The following is a 23,531-nucleotide window of genomic DNA, read 5'->3' as shown; positions in this document are numbered from 1 at the left end:
CCCACCATCACTGATACAATGCTCTGTCCATCAAATCAGGCTGCCTTTATGTTACTGGTATGATTTGAGAGTTTGATATGGGAAAGGCTGGGAGCTAATGGAATGTATTAATGAAGAGCATGATCTTTGGAATCAAGCCTGGTTTCAAACCTTAACTCTACCACTTACTATCTGTGATACACCAGGCAACTTATTTAACTTCTCTCTCTGTTCCCTGGTCAGTAAAATGGGGATAAAACCTGTCTCACGGAATTACTGTGAGAATGAAATAAGAACGTGTCTAAGGCGCCTGGCACATACTAAGCATTTATTAAATGGTAACAATTATTATAGTAAATTACAGGCAGTCTTAAAACTGGAATATTAACATGAAGAAAAGCGGTTGGGATGGGGGTGTGCTCCTGAACTCAAAGAACATATTTCATTTAAAAAATATTTTTATTGTAAAATAAAACACAAAAGCAAAAGTGTATAGCTTTGTGAGTTCTTTCTTTTCCCCCCAGGGAAAGAGTTGCCCTGAGCAACTGTTGCCAGTCTTCCTCTGTTTTTTCCCTCCCCAAGGCCCCAGTACATGGTTGTATATCCTAGTTGTAAGTTGTTCTAGTTCTTCTATGTGAGCCCCCACCAAAGTATGGCAACTGACAGACAGGTGGTGTGGTTTTGCCACCTGGAAGCAAACCTGGGCTGCTAAAGTGGTGACCGCCGAACTTTAATCACTAGGCCATCAGGGCTGGCTCAACAAAATAATAACCGTTAAAGAATTTGAAATGATAATAAAAAGTTCCCCCCCAAATTCTCTAGGCTCAAGATGGCCCATTTTATTTTCTAATGTAGATAGAAACGTTTTAAACAAAATAGCTAACTGAATCCAACAATGCATTAAAAAAAAAAACCTGTGATCAAATAGTATTTACCTCAGAAATGGAAAGATATTCTAACATTAGAAAATCTATCAATTTGTTTCCCCACATTAAAGCAGAAAAACAACATGATTATCCTAGTAGGTGCAAATAAAACTTTCAATTTAAAATTTAATGCCTATTTGTAATTTAAAAACTCTTTGGAAACTTTCTCAATTTGACAAAGACTTTACGTCAAAAGCTACATTTAATAGAAAAAATTTAGATGCAGTTCCTTTAAATCAGGAAAAGACAAGAATCCCAACTATAAACTACTTTTTAACACAATACTAAAGGCTCTGGCTAAAGCAATAATACAAGAAAAAGAAAAACGTTAAAAGAATGGGAAGAGAAGAGACAACAGCCATTTTGCTGTTGATTTTTCTTATTAAAACACATTTAATGTCTTTTCTTATTGAAAAACATCTGAGGGCCGGCCCCGTGGCTTAGCGGTTGAGTGCGTGCGCTCCGCTGCTGGCGGCCCGGGTTCGGATCCCAGGCGCGCACCGACGCACTGCTTCTCTGGCCATGCTGGGGCCACGTCCCACATGCAGCAACTAGAAGGATGTGCAGCTATGACATACAACTGTCTACTGGGGCTTTGGGGGGAAAATAAATAAATAAATAAAATCTTTAAAAAAAAAAAAGAAAAACATCTGAAACAATCAACAAACTGTTAGACATAATATGAGAGTTCATGGAATTTTCCAATTATAATATTAACACAAAATCAATAGCATTTGTCTACATGAGCAAAGCAAATAGAAAAAATTATAGAACATAAGATACTATTCACAATACTATAAAAGCTATGAAATGTTTAAGGAGTACATTTTAAATAGTATTGTCAGGGAAGACCTCTCCAATAACGTAACAATTGAGATGAGACCTGAATGAAGTGAGTTCCGTAAGCAGATATCTGAAAAAAGAGCATTCTGGGCAGAGAAAACTGCAAGGACATATGACTTCACACCTTTGAAATCTTTCTTCCTTTCAACATCAGAATATTTTTCTTTCTGTTGAGTTTGGTCGTGTTTTAACATTTAAATATTTTATCCAAGTTAAGAAGAAATTCTCAAATAATTCTTTTATAGCCTTGGCATAGGGCAGTTGTTTTTTTTTTTTAAACAAAACTTAAAAGCCAAATAAGAAAAGATTGATGACATTTCTAGAAGGCCAAACCAACAATAAGCAAAGTAGAAATACAAATGACAAGTTGGAGTAAAAAGTATTTTCATCTCTCTTCTCCAGACCCTACAATTCATCTGGCTGAACCCCCTCATCCTTAATACTCAGCTCAAGGGTCATTTCCTCCAGAAAACCTTCCCTGATGCTCACCAAGGGCATCCTTCTTTGATGCTCCTACACTTGTCTGAGCATCCTTGTGTCACTGTTCTCATCACATTCTTTGGAAATTAATTGTAAACTGGATTTGTGTGTGTTAATCTTTTCTTCCCAATTAGTTTGTAAACATCAAAGGCATGGGATTTTTGATGTGAAATTACATGAGATAACATAGGTGAATTTCTTAGCACCATTCCAGTCTTTCATGCGTCTGCTACTTTCTGACTGTGTGACTTTGTGTAAGTCACTTAAACTCTCTGAATCTCAATTTCATCTTCTGTACAGGAGGATGACATTAATGCCAATTTTATAGTGTTGCTTTGAGAATTAAATGAGTTTGTGCATATGAGAAATGTAACTATAATTGAATATAATTGAATACATCTAACCCAGTGTCAGGCACAGGGAAGGCACCATTTTAATAAATGTTCACAGAAGGAGTGAGTGAATCCTATAGGGAATATTTTGTTAGAAGGAAGCCACCCTAGCTCTGTGGTGGATGGGTGGCTGTCTCTGGAGACAGAAACCACAGGAGATCCCAGGGGAAGGCAGACCTCCCAGGTACACTCTGAACAGTAGCCTGGGAAAACCAACTCCCAGGAGCCCATGTGGGGGGCATTTCTATCTCCCTCCCCAATCTGTGCTATTCACACAATAAGAAGGAAGTCTCTGAGGACTCCAGCAGAAATGAATAAGTCTAACCTGCCTCCCGCACTGCTTCCTGAAGAGGAGCTGACACACAGGAGAATTGAACCTGGTCCTGTTAAGTGCTGATTTTTCCAGGCATTCCATCTCCTCTGCCCAGGTATTTGTCTATCCACGCTGTCCAACAGAACTTATTGCAGAGATGGGAATGTTCCATACATATGCTGTCCAATATAATAGCCACTAGCCACATGTGGCTATTGAGTGCTTGAAATGTGGCTAGTCTGACTAAATAACTGATTTTTAAATTTTATTTAAAATTTAAATTGCACAATGTAGTTCTGTACAAATGTTTTTGTTGGTATTTCAAATTACCATTTGATGAGAACCTTCTACATGCTACACACACTTGTATAGATTATTTACTACACAGCCTCCTGATTTTCCTGGCTCTGATCTACTCTCTACACAGCAACTAGAGCAACTAACCAGGTCCCTGACTGGGGACTTAAAATCACTTAAGTGATTAAAAATCTGTCAATGAGCTTCTGTCACTTACAGGATCCAGTCCCCCACATATGAGTTCTCCAGAATCTGCCCTTACCTACTGATTTACCACTCCCGCCTTGCTCTTCACCTCTGACACACTATTCTTTTCTTTGCCCATGCTCTTTTTGTTGACTCAACGACCCTTTCTCCCTGTACTACCATTTTCTTTGCCCATCTTACTCCTACTCGCCCTTGAAGAGTCAGATCAGATACTCTCTCCTCCAGGAATTTTTCCCTGAACAACCCTTTACCTATCCCCTGTACCCCAAGCTCGGTTGTGTGCCCTTCCTCTGGGCTCCCACAGCCTCTCATGCTTTCTTCTATCAGAATATTGATCATTCTAGGTTGTAATTACTGATTAAATCTCTTTTTCCCTTCTGGACTACGTGCTCCTAGAAACCACAGACAGTGTTATACTCACCTCTTTATCTCCAGCATCTGCACAGAGTCTGGCTCAGAAGAGGAATCAACGGATGTTTAAGTGAATTATTCTAAAACGTGCTAGGTTCTTTATTTGCTAGATTTAAACTTGTCAAATGCATTTTAATCCATCATCCCATTCGTGACTTAGAGCACTCTTTGTGGTAGGCAGGGCCTTTGTCTCAGTTTGTTGGAAAAGGAAACTGAGGCTCAATGAGTATAAATGATTTATCCAAGATTATAAAACTATTAGGTCAGAGTTTGAGTAGAACCTGGGTCTTCAAACTCCTTTTTTCCATCTTCCTATACTTAATGAAGCTCCTTTGTCCTCCTCAGCCCTCAGCAACCCCTCTCACACTGAAATTCCTACAGCCCTCACACTCTTTATCAGTCATTAGGATTGATTTGTGAAAGCTCGTGTGTTTTCATCTTGATAGTTGTGTTATCATGGCTTGTGAATTTTAAACTTCTTAAACGTGAGGGATATTTCTGAGGGGTATTTTCATGTACCTTTCTGTAGAAGATTGTTGTGGTGCCCACACCTTATCCCTGATTTCACTGCAGGCGAAGGGATAGTTCCATGCATGTTGCCAGCATTCCACCCCAAAAGCTTTCTGGGCCCTCTGCTTTTCTGCCTCAAGGCTTTCTCTCAAACCCTGGAAGGCTGCTTAGACCTGGGCAAGCAAAAGCAGAAAATATGAAAGAGTTTAAGCTGGGGGCTGGAGGTAACCCTCAACCAATGGGGGTGGAAATTAAGAGGTAAATGACCCAGTCTCCTTGTTCTTTAGTGGGACAGTGCTGAGGCACATTCCACGTGGTTCTTCAGTGTGTCTCCAGTAGACAGTAAGCCCAGTCATCTACTAAATGAGCAATCAGCTCAATAACACATTTTTTCTTGGCTTTTTCCCCTTACCTCTTTCACTCTCTCCACCTCACTTCTGTTTCCTGGGCTTACCTCCCAAACAAATTACCAGCACCCAAGTCCTTGCCTCAGGCTCTGCTTTTGAGGAACTCAAGTGAAGACACTACTTAACTATACAGGAGCTTCTTTAGAGACAACCATTTGCCCTATGTGGTTTGTACTCTAGCCATACTGGGCTTCTTGTAGTTTCACTGCTCATCCCTACACTCTGTGCCATGGCTCATGCTGCTCCTTCTTCCTTGCATACTCTTCTCCTTTGCCTGGCTGACAGCTATTCATTCTTCAAGACTCAGCTAGGGTGTCCATTCCTCTTTGAAGTCTTCACTGGTCCCCGCCCACCCCCAATTTAGAGTTCCATCTCTATAATCCTGTAGCACTTCGAACACTAATTAACCTCTAACCAAGCCATTTTCTCTCTTTCTCTGTGAGCGCTTTGAGGAGAAGGGGCCTACCTACCAAGGTAGTTGTTAAAAAATTAAGCGCTCAATAAAACTGGTAGGAATGTGTAGGAGTGAATTCCGGAATCATTTTTCATTTCATAAACATTTCCTGAGCGCTTAATTTGCGTCAAGCACTATGCTGTATTATGGAGTACACAAAGATGAAGAGACCAACCCCAGGCATCAGGAAGCTCACCCTCAAGTGAGGAAGACAGAAGTAGCTAATGCAAAGAGCATTGTTAAGTGTTATTAGAACAGGGGTGTATGGGGAACTGTGGGATGACAGAGCAGCTCAGGAAAGGGTCATGTTCTAGCTCGGTCTTAGAAGATACTGGCGATTCCCCATGAAGAGATGGGAAAGGTCATGCTAGATATATTGAGGAATACCCCAGCACAAGGGAAGCCTTTTCTAGAGTCGGTGGCAGGGGCAGTTGTAAAGCGGCGAGGAGCCCGATCTCGGGCCTCTGGGTGTTCGGGGTGAGGTGGGTACAGAATTATTGATTCTCAGTGCATTTCAGTTGAAGACATAAGTTATCCAGCACTTCGACCAGGGCCAGGCACACTGGGGGGAGAAGCGCTGGGAAATCAAGAAACCTGTCTCATGCCCCCAGAGTTGAGCACCAACCAAAGAAAAGCCAGCCCATCTACCTCTGCGGTCAGCAGGAGGACACACGTCGGCGGCATGAGAGGGCCATCCCAGCAGACCTGCCTAGTCCTGGAACCCCAGAGGCGGCTGAGCATGCTCAGTTGCCAGGACGCCGTGGCGGGGTTGCGGTGGAGAAGCGCCGCGGAATTCCCAGCCCCCCAGGCGCCCGGCCCCCGAGGGCTCGCGAGCCGCGGGGGCGGGGCCTCCGACGCACGCTCCCTCCTCGCCCGCCCCCAGCCCCTGCCACGCGCCTGCCGCCCGGGCGCCGGCCGCCCGTTGCCCTGGCAACCGTCGCGCCGCGTCTTCCTGAGGGAGCTCCTGTCAGCCCGCTGATCCCATCGCCCGCTCCTCACTGCCCCGCGATTTTTGCGTGGGCTCAGAGGCGGAGGGACAACAAAAAATGGCGGAGCGGAGCCAGACGGCGCCTGAGGCAGGTCTGTGGGGGCGGTCGATCAGGGGAAGCGGTGAGGCAGCAAGGCTGTCCTGGGCCTGAGGGGACAGGGGACTTGGGTATGGCCCTACTCCTGAGGAGGCAGCCCCTGGGCGTTTGCGCGGTGGGGCTATGACCTCGGGGTCAAAGGTCAAAGGAGGTGTGTACCCCTCTGCGGGACGAGCAGATACCTCGGAGTCCCGGTGGTGCGGGGATGTATGAGGGAATGTGCACACTCCTGAGTGAGCATGGCCCAGAAAGGGCTGGGATCCCAGGAAGACACAGAACCCCAGTCCTGAGGGGCGCTTGTGATGCGGGCTGATGGTGGGGTAGGCTGGGTCATGGAGAAGGTGTACACAGTCCTGTGGGAATATGGGAAGGCTCCCTAAAGGGGCATGGTTTAGAGGAGAGGGTCTCATTCTGAGAAGGCAGGTGTATGTGGAGGAACGTTACTTTCATATCAGGCAGTGCCATGGAAGGGGGGTATACACCGAGTATTGTGTTTTGGGGAAATGTAGTGCCTTAGGGTCAGCCCAGGCCACAGAGAAAGTATACAAATCCTTGCATGGGTCCTTAAGAGAACAAGAGACTTGAGGGGACACCCAGAGCCCCAGTCCTTCAGAATCTTACCAAAGGAGGCTGGAACCTGAGTGTGAGTGTATGTGGGATCAGTGATCTTGAAGGTCATTCAGAATCACAGAGAGGTGCATGTCCACATATCTGTGGGTGGAAGATAGCCTTTAAGGTGCAGGGAGACTGACAGGAAGGGAGACCCAGGATCCTATTCCTGAGGGGACCCCATTGTGAGTATGGTCAGGCTTGGAGAGATAGTGACCTAAGTGTCTTAGAGGGTTATAGACGAGAGCCAGGGTTTTCACAGTCCTGTGTGTGTGAGAGGGAGTTTGTCCCTAGAAGTGGCTGGTGACTGTAGAACTGGAGCCTCAGTACAAATGATATATGTGTGTGTGTAGAAAAGCAGTGGCTTTGGGGATATATGTGGTGGTAGGTGATGGCAGAGGTATACATAATCTTGTATAGGTGTCCTGATTAGGTATTTTGGTTACAAGAGTGACCCACTTGAATTATCCAGCCCTTGTGGGTGGGGAAGGTGGTGATTATGGTAAGACCACACAGTGACTGAAACTGGAAACTGTATGAAGCCATCAAAAATGGTTCAAGACCCGAATGGTTTCTCTTTTTTTTCATGGCACCTCTGTTTCTTCCACCAAGTAGTTCATCTACTCATTTTGTAGTTTAAGCTTCCTCATAAGTTGAACTTGCTCATTCTTTTATTCATTCCTCCACTCAACAAATATTTATCGAGGGCCAACTATATGCTGTGCACCAAGTTAGGCACTGGAAACTCCCTGCCTGTGATTCTCTTACCTTGTTCTTTTTTTTTCTTTCCCATAGGCTTACTGCCTTCACACGTATTATTTAATCCTCTTATTTTTATTGCTTATTGCTTGTCTTCTTCCACTAGAATATAGGCTCCATGAAGCCAAGTGTCTTTGTTGTGTTTGTTAAGCCCATGTATCTAGAACTGTTCCTGGTATAGAGTAGGTTATTAATAAATATTTGTTAAATGAATAACTGAATGACCTGATATTGTCTAGAGGTTCAAGAAGCTTTCTCAGAGAAAGTGATATTTTAGCTGAGATATAATGGAGATTGAATAAATGAAGAGAAGGGCAAAGAGTAATCTAGGCAGAGGGAAACTACCTGCAAAGACCCTAAGGTAAGAGGAAACAGGATGTGCTGTGTTTAAGGAACTGAAATGAGGCAAGTGTGGCTGCATATAGAGCAATAGGAGGAGAAAAGAGGTAAGCTGAAGCAGATCTTGCAGGGCCTTATAGGTTATGATACCAATTTTGGTCCAAAATCCTAATAATAAAAGGAAACCATTGAGGGCTTTTGAAAGTGGGAGCATGACGTGATTAGAATCATTAAAAAAATAACTCTGGCTACAGTGTGGATAGTGCAGAAGATACAAGAGTGGATATTGGGAGACCTCTTAGAAGGTAGCAATGGAGATGGAGTGAAGGAATTGAGAAACGTTTAAGAGATAAAATTAATAGGACTTAGTGAAAGATGGGCATGAGGGAGAAGGAAATATCAAGGCATACTTCTAATTTTCTAATTTGTGCAACTGGATGGTTGGTGGTGCCATTATGGAGATAGAGAGCATTTGAAGGGATCTTGGCTAAGTTTGAAAGGGAAGGACATGAGTTTGGTTTTGGACATATGGAGTCTGAGGTATCTTTGAGACATCCAAATAAGTGGAGAGATTGACAAAGCAGTTGAATTTACAAGAAAAGTTTGGGTTAGTATAGAGAGAATTGCTGAAGTCATGAGTGTGGATGAAATTGCCTAGAGGCAAAGTAAAGAGTGTGGGGAGAAGAGGCTTGGGATTAAGTGTTGAGTAGCTGCAATATTTTATTGCCTTCCAAAGAGACGGAAAAGGGACAACCAGAGAGATAAGAGGACAACCAAAAGAATGGTTTGAGATAAATGGCATATTCAACAGATTGAGTGCTGCCAAGTGATATAAAAAGGAAGATTGAAAAAGTAGATTTAGCAGCAGATTTAGCATCACTGGTAACCTTGATGAGAGAAAACTGATGAAGGTAGGAGCCAAACCATTTAACTTCTGAATCACTATTAACTGGCTTAATCTTTGTTTCTTTTTTTTTTTAATTTTATTTATTTATTTTCCCCCAAAGCCCCAGTAGATAGTTGTATGTCATAGTTGCACATCCTTCCAGTTGCTGTATGTGGGATGCAGCCTCAGCATGGCCAGAGAAACGGTGCGGCGGCGGTGCACGCCGGGGATCTGAACCGGGGCCACCGGTAGCAGAGCGCGCTCACTTAACCGCTAAACCACGGGGCGGCCCAATCTTTGTTTCTTAATTCAGATTCCTAAGAGAGAGAATCTGATTGACACACATTATCTTTTCCTACCAGATCATGTCATAGATCACAAGCAAATATAAGATTGACTGCCTTTGGATTAAGTGTCCAGCTATTGCTGACTGGAATCACCTGGTACAAAATATGTCCATCTGGTGATTTCTCATCTCAATAACAATAGCTAACATTTATGAAGTGTTTATTATGTGCCAGACATTGTAGTAAGTGCTTTATATGTTTTAATCCACTTCAGCATCATAACTCTCTAAAGTATTATCTCTATTTAATATGTGAAGAAGATTTGGCACAGAGAAGTTAAGCAACTTGTTCTGTATCTGCAAATAATTAGTGTAAGATTATAGTTTTTTGGCTATTTTAACATTATCCAGATTCATTATTTGGCTTTCTGTTTGTATTGCAACATATTACATACTGAAGAAATGATAGCCATGATGAAAATTCCTACCCTACAGGAAATATTCTAAGCTAAGCATACGTTAGCAAGGTGAAGTGGAAAGAACTGGGGCTCAGATCCTTGTTTAAATACTGTTTCTGGGCCGGCCCTGTGGCTTAGGGGTTAAGTGCGGGCACTCTGCTGCTGGCAGCTCGGTTCGGATCCCAGGCGCGCACCAACGCACTGCTTCTCTGGCCATGCTGAGGCCGCGTCCCACATACAGCAACTAGAAGGATGTGCAGCTATGACATACAACTATCTACTGGGGCTTTGGGGGAAAAAAAAATAAATAAAATTAATAAAAAAAATTTAAATACTGTTTCTTTGACTTATTAGATGTGGACCTTGGATTAAAATTTTCTGATGTTCAGTTTTCTCATCTGTAAAATGGGGACAATATTTGCAGGACAGTTTTGAATGCTAGAGATAATATATCCTAAGAGCCCAATATATGATATTTCTTAGTTCCCCTGAAGCTTGAATATAAAAAAATTCAGATGTATTACATCTACTTTACATATAAAAGCAAGCTTTAAACCTTCAGTGATTAACATAAGATGTTCTTTTTGCTTTTCTTTTTTCTTCATTGGTATAATTGGTTTCCTATTAGAAGAAAGAAAGACACCAAGTTTTGGAGAATGTAGAATTGTTATCTGAACTATAAGTCACGGGTCGTGTTTCTGACTGAAGTGGATTTTTGAGGAATTTCTTGAAGAAGTGAAGGGACACTTCTACCTTTTTTTCAAGCGTGCAGATAGTTCGTAAGAAGATCAGATTTGCAAAAGAAAGTTTCTTCTTTTAAATATTGTATTTTAAAATAGGGACATAAATATCAGAATTTTTCTTCCCCAACAATTTGGCTATTAATAATAATTAAAAAGAAACCTTATAGTTAACTAAATGTGGGAGTATTAGGCTAGATTACATCTGCTTCAGTTTCTCAGATTCTTCTCCCTCCTTTCCAACTGTCATAAAAAGAAAGCTTTTGTTTTAACTACCTGATAAAATAATTTGTTTTCCTATATTGCCAAGTTTGTTACTTTTGTGGAGGTCCATGTAGACCAGAAAGTTTAGAATGGTACAGTCTGTTAAAATGGACTGTACCTTGATTACTTTCTCTGTGAAATAAATGAGTATTTTAAAAAAACAACTTTATGTTATCTGAAATCATGTATAGACAGAATCTTGAAATTTTAAAATCTTTAGAAATGAGAATAATGTTTTCTATCTTTTGTTAGTAGATGGGCAAAATAGTTAAGCCTTTTTGGCTTTAGTTTTCTTATTTGTAAGCTGGGTATAGTAACACCTATTTTTCAGGTGAGAATTAGAAGGTAGGTATGGAAAGTGCACAACTTGGGGGTCTTACACCCCCAGAAAAATGGTAGCCTAGTTGACGAATGCATGTGTGTATGTGTGTGTGTGCACCTTTTCCTAAAGGCTTAATCTACAATCCTTTATTTGGAAGAGCCTGGGATGCAAATATATTTCAGAATTCAGATTTTTTTTTTTTTGATTATAGAAAGGTAATACAGCATAGGTACTGTTGATTACATAATACCCCCATGGGGTATGGGAGAGTGCCCTGTAAGCAAACACATTAATATCACATTCACAAGTATTGAATAAAAGTTATAAATAGCTTCACATCAATTTAGGTTAAGTTTTGCTGAGGAATTAGTTTTGGCACCCAAGTTATGAAAAAAATTACTCTTTTTAGAGATTTATGGATTTTGGAATTGTGGAAAAGGGAATGTGGACTTATATAATTTTATCCCATTTTAGAAATATCTTTAAAACTTCAAATTATTTTTTGTCACTTTATATCTTTTGTAACATCAGCAAGCATAGCTTTATTAAAGATCCCAAAAGTATTGGGACAGAAAACACCTTTTGTTTCCATGATGCTTAAGTGCTCGTTTCTTCTAAGGAGTTCTGATAATATCTGTGTTTCTGAGATCTATGAATGTTGCGTGTGGCTTCAGTTTTGGTATCTTGGCTGAGTGTCACTTTCAATGAGAGATATTAGAGAACTATATGCATTAGGAAGGTCAGAAAGATGTCACTATTTTGCATACATATTCTCAACAAAGTCACAGCTTTGTCTTTGAGTCATTTAAGAATAGCACAGTCTAATGTGAATTTCAGAATATTTTTATTAATTGTTAAATTTCAGCAATGGAGTACGTGTTAATTTTAGTATGGATTTAAGAAAATCTTAGCTGAATTTGATTTTTATGATTATAAAAAATTATTGCAAGTGTGAAAGCTTGCAATAATTTCATTGATGGCATTCGCCATATGGGAATATGATAATTTTTACTTTTTATATTTCCCATTTATTTAATGGGATTCATAAAAGAAATTTCTCTTTTTTTCAAACTCTAAAGGAAGATGTTCTTATTTGTCATATATTTTTGAGAACTATTGATTGTGAAGAGTTGAGTCTCTAAACTGGCTTTCAGAATAATGTACTTGCATGTCAACTGAAGGAAAACAAAACAATCAAACATGAAAGACTCCTAGAATTTTATATAAGATTGAAAACTCTTATATAGGATTGGAAATTCCTAAATAAAGGCTTTCAATAATGTTATGGAAAAAAATCTCTTGAGTTGTTGTGGAAGGGAATGGGAAAAACAATCTGCCAACAACTGTAGTTGCTTGCCTTTTTTTCAGGAGTCTTAGAAGTCACCAATTGTAATATATTAATCTCTGTGTCATGGCTTTGTGGAAGAAATCACTACATTGTGGACTGTGTTATGCATTTTCAAAGTTATTCATTGAAAAATATGTATTGAATACCTACCATGTACCAGGCATTGTGCAAAACTCTGGAAATTCAGAGATGTATTAGACAAAGTCCCCACCTTTGAGGAACTCCTATCCTAGTAGAGGAGGAATAGAGTTAGAAAATTACCATCTAGGCAGTGATAGAGTTGTACACAGAATTCTGAGGCCAGAGAATGGTTCCCTGACAGCCTGGGGGTGGTGGTGGTAGTAGTAGTTCAGTAAAGCTTCTTGGAGAAAGGACACATGAATTGAGTCTTGAATAATAAGAAGGAATTAGGCCAGTGAAGGTTGTAGGCAGAGGGACTGAGAGTATAGAGGAAGAATGGAGGGCAAAGAGAGCAACACATGCACAGGAAGGTTGTGGTGCGAGAATAAAGCTATTCAGAACATTGCTAGTACTGCTCATCTATTAACAGAGCTAAAGACTATATTCCGTTTTTTCCCTCATTGGTTCTTAAACATTTCTGGGGTCATAGATCCCTTTGAATATGTGATGAAAAGACAATGAATTCTTTCTCATGAAAATGCGTGCTATGTGCAGACACACAAAAATTTGAAAATGATTTCAAGAGATAATGTCCATTCCCAGAAACGCAGGTTAAGAAATCCTCTATTTGTTAGTAATGAGGTTACATTTAAGAATTTGAAATCTTCAAAGTAGGAATACTTTGGTGGAAAGGGTAGATCTAATAACATCTGTGCTAGAGCAGGTCCAAAGCAAATGCTGGCCCTTAAATTCTTTGCTCATCAGTTTATCCTGTACTTTTAGCTTCTTTGTAGTTAGTTTACCTTCTCTCATTTTGCCTCACAATAGATCTGAAGAAAAAATCCAAGGTTATATAGGTAGGTTCAAGAGAGATTAAGTGATTAGTTCAGGCTTATGTGGCTGGAAAGCAGGTCTTTCTGATTCCAAAGCCCAGATTTTTTCCATTCTTGCTCTCCTGTAAATAGAAAAGACATGCAGAAGATTATAGCATACAGTAAGGGAATTGTGGATTTTTATCTTTATATTGAATATTAGAGGTTAAGTGACTTCCCCAGGGTCACATAACTAGCAAGAAGAGAAGCCATAACTGTAAACCAAATTTCCTGATTCCCATTCAATAAATAATAATAGACAGTCCTAAAAATGGAGAGAGAGAGATACCCAGATATTATAGTAATGACCTTTAAAAACAAAGTTATTTATTTCAGTAAACCAATTGCTTATCATTTGTAGAGTACCTCCTTTCTTTCAGGTGTTTTACGTATATCTTGTTTAAGTCTAACAAAATTCCTGCAGGGTGGTATAATTATCTCAGTTTTACATGTGGGAAAATTGGGGTTCAGAAAGATTAAGCGTTGTAGCTAAGGCTACACAACCAATAAGTACTAGAACTGGAACTATAACCCGAGTCTATCTGGCCCTAAGTCCATATTGGTAGGACTACCCTACTCTGCCTCCTGGCTTTATTTCCTGGATATAAAACCTCGTTTCTGATAAGAGGAGATGGTACAGAGTAGAACTTAAAATAACACAAATTTTCTTCCTTGTAGGAAGAGGTAATACATAGTTTGATTTTCAGACAAATGCATCCAACAAAAAAATGCACATTTGTTTCTAATTACTGTAATTGGGTTAATGAAATTTCTCATCTTAGACATCTCTTTGCACTTATTGTAAGTTAGTGCTGGATAGTAGGGACTAAAATAGCAGTTACCACATGCTTGCTACATAGTAGACATTCAATAAGTATTTGTGGACCAAATGAATGAAAACGTTTTTTATCCATAAATTTTAGGTTTAAATATTTGAACTTAGGCTACTGGAAGCTGAGACCGTTGACATAAATGAAGGGGAAAAAAATGGAGAAACTTTTGACATTTTACAAATAACATGTCCTAGTTGAATATGACACAAACACAGTTGGTGAACTGGGGATGGAACAAGCTCATTTAAAACCTCATTTGGAGGTGTGTGTCTCTTTAGGCAACATGGCACAGTAAATAGGACATGGGTTTTGGAATTAAACACATAAGATTCAAAGTTCCAAGTCTACCACTTACTGTGTAATAGTGCTTCTCTGAGCCTCAGCTTTATTCATCTTAAAATGGTGATACTAATCCTTTACTCAATCGAATTGTGAGGGTGTATGTAAAGCGTATGATAGAGTAGAAATTCTCTTAAGTAACTCAACTGGATTAATTGATACCTTCTATTCCATGAGACATGCAGCTTCATATATGTTTAAAGAGCCTCACTGATCATGTAGCTACCCCAAGTCCCGGAAGAGAGTAATTTTATAAATGTGTATGGATGGGACATGAATCCTAGTATCATAAATACATTAAGAACTTAAAATCATTTTAATTAAAATTGAAAGTATCATCCAAAGCAGTAATGCTCTAACTTCTCATCTTACTAATATCATTACCAGTGTACCATTACAAGAATAGCAATGATTATGAGAAATGCTAGTAAAATTTTTGCAGCCTGATAAAAATTATTGTAAATATTTTGAACTTTCCTATAAAAGACTGAAAGGCCTTATCCCAGTTTAGGTTTATCAGTATTGTGGAGTCTTTGATTTGAAGTTCAGCATCACTTATAGAACTGGATGAAGAATCAAATGACTTAATAAAGGGGGTGAATAATTTTTATTCTTTTCTCTGAAGAGACTGGATCTTTATTTCAATTTAATATAAATTATATGTAGTCTAGGATTCAACTTCATGAAAGCAACTTTCCCCTATATTCTGAGGACGGAATCATGATCTAATTTACTCCTTATTAATTCCTAGAAGCTGATTTAATAAGGTCCTAAGAAAGAGGAATTTTCCTTATTTTGCATCAACATTTGCCATAGTTGGGACTAATTTTTTTTTTCTGATTGATGTCTTAATAGTTTATAACACTGTGAACTTTTGGTTGTACATTATTGTTTGTCAGTCACCATATAAATGCCTCCCTTCACCCCTTGTGCCCATCCTCCAACCTCTTTGCCCCTGGTAACCACCATATAGTTCTCTTTGTCCCTGTGTTGGTTTATATTCCACATATGAGTGAAATCATGTGGTGTTTGTCTATCTCTCTCGGGCTTATTTCGCTTAACATAATACCCTCCAGGTCCATCCATCTTGTTGCAAATGGGACGATTTTGTCTTTTTTTATGGCTGAGTAGTATTCCATTGTATATATATGCCACATCTTCTTTATCCAATCATCAGTCAAGGGACACTTGGGTTGCTTCCACTTCTTGGCTATAGTGAATAATGCTGCAATGAACATAGTGGTTCATAAGCGTCTTTGGATTGTTGATTTCAGGTTCATTGGATAGATTCCCAGTAGTGGGAAAGCTGGATCATAAGGTATTTCTATTTTTAATTTTCTGAGGAATCTCCATGCTGTTTTCCATAGAGGCTGCACCAGTTTGCATTCCCACCAGCAGTGAATGAGAGTTCCCGTTTCTCCACAACCTCGCCAACATTTGTTGTTTTTTGTCTTGGTGATTATGGCCATTCTAACGGGTGTAAGGTGATATTTTACTGTAGTTTTGATTTGCATTTCCATGATAATTAGTGATGTTGAACATCTTTTCATATGCCTATGAATTGGCATATGTATTGGCCATCTGTATATCTTCCTTGAGAAAGTATCTGGTCATATCCTCTGCCCATTTTTTGATCAGGTTGTTTGTTTTTTTGTTGTTCAGTTGTGTGAGTTCTTTATGTATTATGGAGATTAACCCCTTGTCGGATATATGATTTGCAAATATTTTCTCCCAGCCGGTGAGTTGTCTATTCATTTTGATCCTGGTTTCATTTGCCTTGTAGAAGCTCTTTAATCTGAAGAAGTCCCACTTGTTTATTTTTTCTTTAGTTTCCCCTGTCCGAGTAGACGTGGTAACCGAAAAGATTCCTTTATGAGCAATGTCAAATAGTGTATTGCCTATATTTTCTTCTAGGAATTTCATAGTTTCAGGTCTCACCTTCAAGTCTTTGATCCATTTTGAGTTAATTTTTGTGAATGGCGAAAGCAGATGGTCTACTTTCATTCTTTTGCACGTGGCTGTCCAGTTTTCCCAGCACCATTTATTGAAGAGACTTTCCTTTCTCCATTGTAGGTTCTTAGCTCCTTTGTCGAAGATTAGCTGTCCGTATATGTGTAGTTTTATTTCTGGGCTTTCAATTCTGTTCCATTGATCTGTGTGTCTGTTTTTGTACCAGTACCATGCTATTTTGATTACTGTTGCTTTGTAGTATGTTTTGAAGTCAGGGATTGTGACGCCTCCAGCTTTGTTCTTTTTTCTCAGGATTGCTTTAGCTGTTCGGGGTCTTTTGTTGCCTAGTTGGGACTAATTTTAAGTTGTGTTGCACTGATTATATCTTTTCTGTTACTGGGAGATTTTTATATTGTGATTGGATCAGTGTTTTTTTAGTTGATTGAGTTTCTTCAGTAAAGGAACTCAATAGATAAATGAGATATTGTATATATTCTTAATTGAAACCTGCAGTTGTATATTCTGAGACAGTGGATTAACTAATTAGTGAACTAGCTTATCCCAGGGGTCAAATTGTTTTTTCCGGGGAAGGAGAGGAGGGAGAAATTTTTCTTTATCATTTGTACATTCTTACTTTCAAGGTGGTGTGAATTTGGCAAAAAGTTGTTCTTAGCAAACTTTATAATGACATGCATGTCATTCTGATGAAATGAAGTAAGTAAAATTTTCTTCAGATGTCTAGTATTAATGCCATTTCTCATTTAGGTTATCAAAAGTTGCCAGCCACCCTTGAAAACAACACTACCCACTTAAAACTGGGATAATGAATTTTCTTGTTATTAGAGTGATAAAAGCCTTATCCTTATCCTCTGGGTATCTGCTCTGAACAAAACATACTTTGAAAGTTTAGAAGTTTCAATCAAATTGGTTTTCAAAAATAGGGTTAAGTAGGAGAACAGATAAATTCCTTTTGTTTCTGATCTAGCAAACCAAATGTTCTTATATTTCTGATTTTAATTTTTTTCAAGCTCTTTATCTTTTAATGTATCACTCCATTCTCCTGTTTGAAAGAAACTAGAAATTAGTGAAATCTGTAAACTTTTCATCTGTAGTTTTCCTGATTTTTCTTTTTCTTTTTTGCTGAGGAAGATTGTCCCTAAGCTAACATCTGTGCCTGTCTTCCTCTATTTTGTATATGGAATACTGCCACAGCATGGCTTGATGAGAGGTGCCTGGGTCTGTGCCCGGGATCCTAACCTGCAAACCCTGGGCCACCAAAGTGGAGCGTGCAAACTTAACCACTACACCACCAGGCCGGCCCCCTAATTTTTCTGGTATAGGCTTTGCCTCCCCCCTGCTTGCTCCAGTTAAGTAGATGAGATTAGCCTACTGAATAAACCCTAGATCTTTGGTTCCTTTCTTCTTTCCATTTTTTTATTCTTCTCTCTTTTTTTGTTACTGGGTTATGATCTGTCTGGCAGGCCAGTAGAGGTCTCTGATTCTTAGGTATTTCAGGTCTAAAATGGATGTGCTGTTTACTACTGCCAACTACCTTGAGTATTATGAATATTTAGTGCCAAAGAGAAGAAATAGGCTAGGAAATGTGATGAAAAAATTCTTATGTATATGGAATTCCTAAAAATCAAATTTGACTTTTGAATACTGCAGAGTTTTAAAAATGATAAATCAAAGGGCTTAAAGTCTATTTTCTATTCATATTAGTTTTCTGAATCTGAGAAAACTGCTTCTGATGAAAAGTAAAGCAATCCTTGGATACATCAAGGAATCACCACATTTCTTTCTTTCTTCTTTTTTTTTTTTCTGTGAGGAAGATTAGCTAACATCTGTTGCCAATCCTCCTCTTTTTGCTGAGGAAGATTGGCATTAGGCTAATGTCCTTGCCCATCTTCCTCCACTTTATATGGGACTCCGCCACAGCATGGCTTGACAAGCAGTTTGTCGTGTGCGCCCAGGATCCAGGCCCACGAACCCTGGGCCGCCGAAGCGGAACGTGTGTACTTAATGGCTACACCACCGGACTGGCCCCTCGCCACATTTCTTAATTCTGAAGCTGTCTTTCTCTTTGCCTTGCAAGTTTTAAATAGTCGTTTTGAAAGTGTAAATAGTTACATAGAATTTGAATAGAGAAATAATTATTTCAAGTTACTTAAGTTATATATAGCTTTATTTGAACCATACTTATCACATTCTTACTTGTATTCGAGTTATTTTGTGTACATACTTCCTAATTTTGTACATTTTCCCTTACAAGATTATAAGCAAATTTTTATCAGGCACAAAGCAATGTTGGGTGAGTGGAATGTCTGACTGGACTTGTGAGCAAAACTTCTCATTTCCCTCCACATTGGCTTCCTTGGGTCTTGGGAATGTAACTTTAATTATTATTTTTTATTATAAATAAGGTTTTTAAAATTTAAATTTAGCTTCCATACAGAAAATGGGAACATAAGAAACTTGAGGCTCTTACCTTCTTGTAGTGCATACCCTATAAATCAAATTAGCATTATGGTGATAGGCCTCTGGTGAGCTTTTCTGTCTCTTACACACCAGTCCTCCACAAGTAATTCCTCTGTGAACAATCTCTATGACCGTGTGTCAGAACTAGGACAGACTTAATTAAGGGCTTAAGTAAATATGAGGAAACCAGTACAGTCCCTGGATTGACTTAGTGGTATTGAGTCTTTTCATAGACTGGCTATATAAGCCAAAGGTAAAGCCATTTACCTTTGGTGCATTTGACTTGCCGACTCACATTGAAGTTTATGACCATTCTTTCAATTACCAGAGACCTGTTTGGTGGAGCCTTGTTTTGGGATGAGAGAGAGAGAGAAATAAATGACAACCGCCCACAAAGAACTTACCTTCAATAATTTATTTATACGATAGGAACTTCAAAGGTGTTCTCTCATCTCAATGGCTATCAAAAAAATAGTCTTGCTATCAGGAAAGAACTGGAATATATCTCCCTTCATTCCATCATGCCATATTAAGTTTTTCTTAGACCAGTGGTTGCAAGCTGGCATCACGTGGGATGGATCAAGCTAAAATATATTTTGTTGGGCTCATGAAGCATATAAACAAGGATTTAATTAGATTAGATTGATTGTCAATTGTTTAAAAATAGGGAGATTTCTCATAAAAGTATGAATTTCTAGCTTCTCTTGAAAATTCAGGAGACTTGGCAAAACTGGCCCTACATTGATGCATGTTCGCTATAGGCTGGAGCTGAGTAGCTAGTGTCACCTTTAGAAAGGGGCACAGACTTTCTGGTATAACACTAGTCCCCACCACTCACTAATTTCTCCTTAATTCCTTATTCTCAGTCTGCTTCACTCATTTGGTGTTACCTGCACAGCTCATAATATTTACAACCCCTGTTTTAAACCATCATTGTGATTTTTTTTTTTCTTTATGGCAGGCTAAGTTGAAAAAACTCACTAGAGAGGTAAGTTTATGTTCTCCTTCCTTCTTCTCTCATAGAGGGCACTCTTCTAGACTATCAGGGTTTTACTTGGTCACACAACCTTATAAGGATTAGCATAACTATAAAGCTACCACTTAGATGGATAGTTTTGGATATAAACTATAAGTAAGTTGTGTTATGTGGCTGGTTCTTAACTCCATTTAAAATAACTTTTATATTATGGAAAATTTCAAATATAAACAGAAATAGAAAGAATAGTAGAAGAACTCCTATGTACCCATCATCCAACTTCAACAATTATCAACTATGCTCATCTTTCTTACTTTCCTTTTTCTTCCCCCAGGACTATTTTGAAGCACATCACAGAATATAATTTAATCTATAAATATTTAAATAGGTACCTTTAAAAGACACATACTCTTTATATATATATGTATATATCACACTACATAAAATGTATATATATAATCACATCAAATATCTATATAATCATAACAAATAGCAATAATTCCTTAATAAAAATATCTAGCTAGTTTTTAATTTGGTTATTTCATATATGATTTCCCCTCCCTCTCTTTTTTTTTCCCTTGCAATTTTTTTGTGTGAAGAAACCAGATTATTTTCCTGCGTTTTGCTACTTGTTTTCCCATGGTGTAGTTCAACACATTCTTTTGTTTTCTATATATCATATAAATGACTGGGTATATCTAGAAGCCTGATTAGATTTGGGCTCCTTTTTCTTTTTTTCAAGACTTTTTCAAAAGTGGTTTTATGTGTTCTCATTAACAGGCACATAATGTCTGATTGTCTCTGATTTGTAATGTTAGCAGCCATTAAGCAATTATACATGATTCAGATTTAAATAATAATAATTCAAAACAAGAATAGACTAGAATTGCCAAAAAGTGGTACAGCTGAACTCTAGGAATTTAAAGGAGGAAAAAATAACTTAGGACTAAACTGATCAGGGAAAATTTTATGGAAATAGTGGTTCTTAAGATAGATCTTGAAGAATGGGAGTGATTATGGTAGAAGGATACGACATATTAGCCAGTTGAGGCTAAGTTATACAGTGATAATAAATGACTCAAAAGTTCCAGGGGTTTACACCAACAAAGGTTTAATTCTTACTTTCAGTACATGTCTGCTGTTGGTCCACTGTTGGTCAGCTATAGCATTGCTCCACATCTTTATGTCAGGACCCAGGCTGATGGAGTAACTTCTATCTGGGACATTTCTGGTTTCATGCAAGAGGAAAAGAGACCATACTGGAACCAAGCAATGGTTCTTATTAAAGCTTTGGCTTGGAAATGGCGCATGTCGCTTCTGCTCACATTTCTGTTCAGGTCTTATAGCAAGCCTGCTATTGACAGAGTGGGGTATATAATCCTGCCATAGTGCAGGGCAGCGAGTATTTTGAAGAATACTATACTCTGTGACAGGAAAGATTATTCTGGGTGAGAAGAGAAAGGGTACGTATTCTGGGTAGAAGGAGGCACAAATGCATGCAATATATTTGGGAGTTAGTAAGTAGACTCGTTTTCGGGAGTAGAATAGATACAGCCAGAAGGTAGAATAGGTCTGGGTAGAAGAGTAGAGACTGGGTAGAAGTTAGAGAGGGAAGGTACAATAGAGTTTAAATTCCAAACTCATATGCAGCTAACCTTCTTTTGCATTGAAGGTTAGATCGCTCTAGCTCAGCGATCCACGTATGTAATTTTAAATTTGCTAGTAGCCACATTAAAATATAAAAAACAGATGAAATTAATTTTAAAGTATTTTATTTAACTCAATATGTCTCACTCAACTTCCTGTTATATTTGCCTTATTCATTATCGTATTCCCAGCACTCAGTGAAGAAGTGACAAGGAATTCTATAGCAGTTTACTGTCAGTAGGGAAAGGGTGATTTGATCTCATGGCTTGGCCTCCCAAAGATGAAGCATTTTTGAATAAGCATGGAATAGTAATGACCTGTGTGCAAACATGGAGCTGAGAATACTGATCCTCCTCTTGTCTTATAGATCCTAGGGTAAGAAAAAAGGAATAACTTCTTTGTAAGAGGACTGGAAGAGAAATTTTGCCATCTGGGGAGAGCCAGATTTTAGAGTAAGGAGGTAGTGGGAACATTTAATGAAGAGTATAGGAGCACTGGACAGACTTTATAAGAGGTGCAGTCCTAGAGATCACATTAGTGTTAGAAGGTAGGGTGACATGGGGAGCTAGACTAGATGGCAGAGTGATTAGACAGGCCTAAGAAGGGTAGGTGATGAGGAGGCAGTGAAGAATTTATACCACAGTTACTCTCAGAGAAACCTAAGGGATTTATAAAGGATCGTAGGGATGAAGGAAAGTGTTGGAAGGTGGGCATAAGGAACATGGATGGAGTGAACTGTTCTGGGATTCCAAATTAATGGAAAGTAGTTTAAGTGCTATTGGGAGCTAGTATGCCAGGTAAGAGGTCTCTGGACAGGCTGGCTTTTTTGTGTCCATTGCCCCAAATGGATAAGGAATTAGATGAAACCTGGAACTTGAGGATTTAAATGAGAAGAGCCCAGAACAGGTAGTGACAACAGGGACATTTCGAAGTAAGGATTTATAGTTCTTGATGACTGGATGTGATCAAGGAAGAGAAGTTGCTTTATCAATATTTATGAATGCTCACTATTTCTTAGGCACCTTGTATACATTATATTTAAGCCTTACAAAATTCTACAAGGTAAATGAGATGAATTACTATTTTTATAGACATGGAAACTTAAGTTCAGAAAGATTATAATAACTTGCTTAAGCTCACACAACTAATAAGAAGTAGAAACAGGACTAACTCAGATCCAGTTGACTCCAGAGTCCTTTGCTGTTCCTTCTATATGATATCTTTCCAGAGAGGAGAGAGAAAGGGATCAAAAAAGATTAAGTTTTTAAACTTGAGGATTCATTGACAGAAATGGAAGAATCAAAGGAGGAAATGGTTTTGTTGTAAAAAGGATAGGTTTATTTTAGGCCCATTGAATTGGTGGTAATAATGCGATATTTGTGTGGACATGAAGAGGATGCAATTAGAACTTTGAGACATGACATTGAGAGAGCCAGGAGAGGAGATAAAATGAAAATGTACATGGTTGAATATATAAGTATAGATATATATTGTCTAAAGAGTAAGCTGGATATAAAAATGAATCATTTATTTAAAGATTTTAAAAAATTGGAGTATGTAAAATTTCTGAGTATTATAAAGATTGTAATATATTCATTTTTAGAATAGATTTTATGTCATATATGCAGACATGAAAAATTATTTGTATAGATATATTGAAAGCAATTATATATATAAAATTATATATATGTATGTATTTTTTAATATATACTAAAACTAACATCCTGCAAGGGGAATTTACATTATATTGACTCTAATAACATTGCATGAGGGTCTTTGGACTCAAAACATTAATAATTGATGGTTTTAATATACCACATAATATTCTGTCTTATAAATGAAAGGTTATTATATGTAAATAATGCAGTCATATAATAGTGTGGATTGGATGGTATACCAAATCTCCCTAGCTTCATTGGGAGTTTCACTTGTAGCTTTTTTATTTTTATTTATTTTTAATTTGTTGTTTATTGCAGTAACATTGGTTTATAACATTGTATA

The 23,531-nt window shown here is 38.5% G+C and overlaps 1 protein-coding gene across 1 annotated transcript in view; it reads left to right on the top strand.

The window, feature by feature from the left end:
* The first annotated feature begins 6,200 nt into the window (after positions 1 to 6,200).
* The window catches only part of BEND5 (BEN domain containing 5), a 1,066,878-nt gene continuing 1,049,547 nt past the window's right edge, over positions 6,201 to 23,531 (top strand). Inside the window, exon 1 of the mRNA XM_058552360.1 lies at positions 6,201 to 6,299. Within this exon, the coding sequence (XP_058408343.1) occupies positions 6,266 to 6,299 (34 nt within the window). The 5' untranslated portion in view covers positions 6,201 to 6,265. The remainder of the gene's footprint in view (positions 6,300 to 23,531) is intronic.

This window comes from Diceros bicornis, chromosome 13 (genome assembly GCF_020826845.1).
Source record: "Diceros bicornis minor isolate mBicDic1 chromosome 13, mDicBic1.mat.cur, whole genome shotgun sequence".
NCBI lineage: Eukaryota > Metazoa > Chordata > Mammalia > Perissodactyla > Rhinocerotidae > Diceros > Diceros bicornis.
The sequence above is the reverse complement of the archived record's forward strand: the minus strand, read 5'-3'. Positions and strand labels throughout refer to the sequence as shown.